We start from the raw sequence: 5,259 nt of genomic DNA, 5'->3' as shown, positions 1-5,259 counted from the left end.
TCCTTTAAAATCTGTTTCATATTATGTTGTTTGCAATGACACAGTATATCTTGTTTAAGGTCATCTCTCTGCTGTTGCCCGCACTGAAATGTAGACGGTCTATCCCCCGTTTGGGAGGAGACGGCAGTAAATTCGCATTGTGCCATGTTGTTGACAGCGGCGGGGACTGGCATCAGAGGTGACCTGGGGCAGAGGCATGTGTCCAGGTTTAAAGGCCACATAACCCCTGGATTACAGTGGGACAGCTGCGCGGTGAGGACACATGGAAACGCTCCTCGATACACTGAAACATATATAAATTTTATATACCCTCAACATCAATCATCAAGTGTAAGCCTGTTCACTGTCAAAATGTCACGAAAGCAGGTCAAAGAGAACTGTCATCTTTTCTCCTTTTCTATTTGCAAAAAAAATAAAACACCCAGCCTATTTAATGATCCGTGGACGTGAGTCAAGATTGGCGAGCATATGCTGTGGCTTTTTCCAGATTATCCTTGATGGCCTCTCCCCTCTTTCACCAGACTGCACAGATTTGCATATTGATTTTACATAACAGCATTATCAAAAATAGGGACAAATCAAAGAGCCGTTCCAATTTGATGAGCCTAAATGATGATGATTGTGTTTTGCGTGCTTGTTTTTCCCATATCTTTCCAGTAATATCCTTTCTAAAATGCTTTTCACAGACTGACACACCTAACAGCTGTGTGGACCTAATCTCTACAACCCTCATTTCCACATTTTAGCACTGCCTTCCCCTCTTCCCATCTATTCTATTAGTCCCAGACACAGACACAGAGGTAACGGGGAGATATGGTGCGTGTATGTGTTGCAGCCTGAAAAACTCATGAGTATTCTGTCTGCAAACTACTGCAGGGAAACTCCTCTCTCTCTCTCTCTCTCTCTGTGTACTCCCCCCTCCTCCCTCGATGCCTGAGTCAGCACATTTGACCTGCCGCTTATAAAGATGATTAAAAAAAGAGGGAGGGACGTAGAGAGGGAGGTGAGCGGAGCATAGGAAGCAATAAAATTACACGCGAAGGTCAATTTAGCTGTTTGTCTTTGCGCCGTGTTTATAAAGATGAGTCTGTGTTGAAAGGTGAGTGACGGTGGAGGAGGTGGTGATGCGAGAACAATATTGTAGTAACAACTGTGACCTTGGAAACGTTATTGATTGGTTATTACGGTCAAAGGCAATCTGGTCATTTGTGAAGGTGATATTTTAGTGTCTACAACAACAGGAGATGTTTCTTCTTTAGTTGTTTGGCTTGTGAAGTGAACAAAACACTGGGGAAGAATGTGGATAAAATGTAGATTGTTAACGAGAATTGAAATGCTGTACAATCATTAAAACATTCAAAGCTAGTCTTTTATAAGTGCTTTGAATTCATTTAAAGGTATACATATTTTAATTTAAAATTACTTTGCGTTTCGTTCCATAAACCGGGAGCTAAATTCCTGAAAGCCATCCATAGCTTTGTATTTATTCAATGAGACTCTAAAAAAAGAATGTCCTGAGATCTTTATCGAGGAATACTTGATCTGATATTCACCAAATGTTTTAAATAATCAGGTAAAATCCCAATGAGAGTTTGGTAAACAAACAAAATGCAGTGCTGTTCTCTTCTCGCATGATTGCCATTCTACTTTAGAGTATAAGTGACAGTGGTGAGTTCTGTATCCTTCTCCTGTAATAATCCTCAGAGCTGAACCTCAGAGCTGAGTGATAAACTGAGTTCAGAGGTTTTAACACTGTTGCTGTAGAATGATTATATAGAATATTACCATAATCTAGAGCTGAAAGAAATGTCGCTCGGATTAACTGCTTTCTACAATTAAGAGGAAAACACTTTTTATTTCTAAAGAATGACAATCTGGCTTTAGATGATTTGTCAGCTCTTCTACATGTTTGTTGAAGGAGAGTTTATCATAAGTATTTATAGTAGGGTACTTGTTTAATCACATTACCATTGAGTGTAAGAATACAGAATTCTTTTGGGTCACTAGAGTGCCTTCTGGAGAACAACGTTCATTTTCTTTTACTATCCATAAACTTTTTTAAATCAACACAGTTTTGTTGAATGGAGTGAAAATCCTCTTGGATATGTTTAATAACTTGTGCAGCAGAAGGTACTCTTCTTGCATCTGAAATTGCATCATCTGCATACAAGTGGATGCTATTATGTTTTAGCTTGTGGCCAATTGAGTTTATATTAATTGTAAAGAGGAGTTTCCTAAGCTCTGTCCCATGGACTGAGGTGGCTTGGGAATCTGTTCTAGGCTTGTGCTACATGGAAGAGGCCCCCTGAGATTGCCTTGGGACCCTTCCAGGGACGCTGGAGGGAGTGTGTGGAAAGGCAAGTCTTGGGCTGTTTCCCAAAGTCTGGGCACCGTGCTTTGCCTTGGTCTGATCTGGGCGTGGTTTGGCCTCCAGTTCATCCAAGTCGTGTTTTAATGATCATGTCCTTCAGTGTCCTTCAGTGTCCTCCATGCGTTAGCATGTGGATAATATACCAAGGACACATTAGTGTGTCCTTCACTGCCTTGAACTGGAGAATTTACTCACAATGCACTATGCTTTCAGATACAAAATAAGAGCATGGATCTGCCTTTCTTTTGAAACAAGTTTAAAATATACTAAACATACAAATTATTTCTTATTTTTTTTAAAAACACCGACCCAGCACCGCATTAAGTACCTCCCAGAATATATATGATCCCCGAGGATATACGTGACCTCCCGCTAGACAATGTGACCATCTCACCCCATATGTATTCATTTTGAGCCCCTGAGACCGGGCCCCGGACAAGCAGAAGATAAATGGACGGACGTACAATAATTTTGTTTTGACAGTGCCAAGACTTTTACTCGAGAGAGATTAATGTAACTTTAAAATTAGTAATTCAGTAAATGTAACTCATTATGACCTACCTCTGTTATTGTGCCTTATGACTTTTATTACTTATTGAGATTGGTGGGATATGAACTTTGTAAAATACAGAATAATTTGCTGTGCCACATAATATAAATACTCATTAAAATGTTACTGTTGAAGTCAATGCAATGCAGTTTCCTCTGGTATCATTTATTGAAGCCATTTCAGCACACGGATCGCACTGTGCCCAAGCTACTTTCTTTGAGTTTTTATTGCCCATAACAGAAAATTGAAGTCGGCATACTGTATCACGTTTAATATTTGATAACCTCAAACTTGCAGCTAAGTTTTTGACGACGCACTGGTTACTTTTGGACGCCGTCTCCACGATGAAGCCTCCAATTTCCTACAGTAATTTCGAAACAGTATTTAATATTTCAGCCGCGCCTCGATGTGAATTGTTGACATTTTTTTCCCCATTCGCCTCATTTCGAAGTGGGAGCCGTAACTTCTCCCAACACAGCGGTTCCTTCCACCCCATCAGTAATTGCTCTCGCCAAAAAATACCGAGTAATAAAGAGCAATGCCATTTAGCTCCGAGCCTAATGAGAAGTGCTGCGCGGAGGCACGATCAATGTCTAATGTGCCAGTTTACAGGCCCCACCAGAAAGGCAACAGGATCGATACGGGTACAGCAAGTTTAATGATCAGTCTGCAGTCTACAGTGTTGCATTATGGGGAAAATAAAACGGCAACCAGAAGAGAAACGAGCATGTCAAACCACTCCGAGGAAATTGGCGGTGAAAGACGGAGAGGCATTGATGGCTACTGAAAAATTAACATGATTTGTGGCGAGCGAGGAAGTCCAAAACATGGATGGATTACAGCGGTGAGGATTTAAAGTTGTGATTTAGGCTTGATTACAATAGAGCATGACAACAAAGTAAAACAAAGAGTAAATACATGTATAAAGTATAATATTTTTAAAGGGTCACTGAACAAACTCGTAGAAAAGGCAATGGACAATAGAAATCCTCTGGGGTTTTTACATGACACAAAACTAACACGAGGGTGATTAGATAAATAGCAGGAAGAGCATGATGATACTGTGGGGCATATGGTAAAGAGAATATTAGATAACTGATTGAGTCACTGTGGAGCACTTTGGTCTTCCTCGTCGTCTTCCTCGTCGTCTTCCTCGTCGTCTTCCTCGTCGTCTTCCTCGTCGTCTTCCTCGTCGTCTTCCTCGTCCTCAGACTCTTCCTGTTGACTTTTTGTCTGCAGAGAAACAAAAAAAACAGGTGCACAAATTAAAGTTAAAGGTTGAATAGCTCTTCGGCTTTTATGATTTATGACATTGGACAATTTAGGGGCAGGAAAAGGTTTGTAAACGATAAAAAATATTGTGCTAAGTTGAGATCCTTTGGAAGTCGAGGATGTGTAAATGTGAAGGAAAAACAATTGTAACGTACGGTTTAGGGGAAAGTTAAGTTTAGCTCGAAAATATATATATATATTTTTTTTACCAGTTTCAGGAAATCGATGAGTTTGTAGGCGTCTTCTCCAGTTGTGAGGTCCACAAAGTCCCGGGGGATCCTGTAGCTCAGACAGGGGCTGGGCTGGACTGTCACGTCACTGTTGGCGTGCCGAAAAGCAGGGCCCTCCTACAGACGCAACAGTATACATAAATACATTTTTTAAGACTTTTCATGCCAAGAAATGTGTTTGAACTTTTCAAATACAGGACTAGACTTGACCAAAGAACCATAACTGTTCCAAAATGAACTGCAATTGGTGAAATTAGGTCAACTTTAGGATTAAACTAGTTGTCAACGAGGTCTGAACTTGACTAAAACAGGACTAAACCATTATAAACTCCCTAAACTATAATGAACAGATTATCATGAGCTCATAACCATCTGGTCAGTAGGTATATTTGAACATTTTAAACATTTACAAACCTGCTGCTGTGTGATGTCTCCTGACAGCAGTTCGTCCCAGGTGAAGAGGAGTGAATCAGTCACTTCACCAAAAGCGTTAAAGTCAATGAGCCAAACTCGCCCCTGCAAAAAAACCACAAATCATTTCTTTCCCCATTCATTATTACATCTTTCATTTTCTTCAAGTAAGTATCTGTAAGTGATGTTGATGTAAACTATTATCATTCAAGACTACTCTCGTGACAATTCTTTATTTGTTTCCCCCATTTCAAAAGGTGGTTTTAAAAGGAACTATTTCTACTAAGAACAGACAGCTAAAAGCTTTATTTTGTTAACATATGACATTTAAAATAATTCAAATCAACTTACCTGGCTGTCTCTGTAGGCGTCAAAAACAACTGTAAAACATAAAAACAAATGTAATGAGCATGTACGGTAGACGA

General features: G+C 39.9%; 1 protein-coding gene across 1 annotated transcript in view; it reads right to left on the bottom strand.

The window, feature by feature from the left end:
* Positions 1–3,562: 3,562 nt before the first annotated feature.
* cdc123 (cell division cycle 123 homolog (S. cerevisiae)) overlaps positions 3,563–5,259 on the bottom strand; it is a 7,247-nt gene continuing 5,550 nt past the window's right edge. Inside the window, exons 10-14 of the mRNA XM_072454972.1 lie at positions 5,186–5,214; positions 4,838–4,939; positions 4,403–4,540; positions 4,115–4,154; positions 3,563–4,042 (exon numbers count right to left, since the gene is read on the bottom strand). Coding sequence (XP_072311073.1) covers positions 4,026–4,042; positions 4,115–4,154; positions 4,403–4,540; positions 4,838–4,939; positions 5,186–5,214 — 326 coding nt within the window. The 3' untranslated portion in view covers positions 3,563–4,025. The remainder of the gene's footprint in view (positions 4,043–4,114; positions 4,155–4,402; positions 4,541–4,837; positions 4,940–5,185; positions 5,215–5,259) is intronic.

The sequence above is a fragment of the Eucyclogobius newberryi genome, unplaced genomic scaffold, assembly GCF_026437365.1.
Source record: "Eucyclogobius newberryi isolate DKJ021-1_F unplaced genomic scaffold, fEucNew1.0.hap1 SCAF_2, whole genome shotgun sequence".
NCBI lineage: Eukaryota > Metazoa > Chordata > Actinopteri > Gobiiformes > Gobiidae > Eucyclogobius > Eucyclogobius newberryi.
The sequence above is the reverse complement of the archived record's forward strand: the minus strand, read 5'-3'. Positions and strand labels throughout refer to the sequence as shown.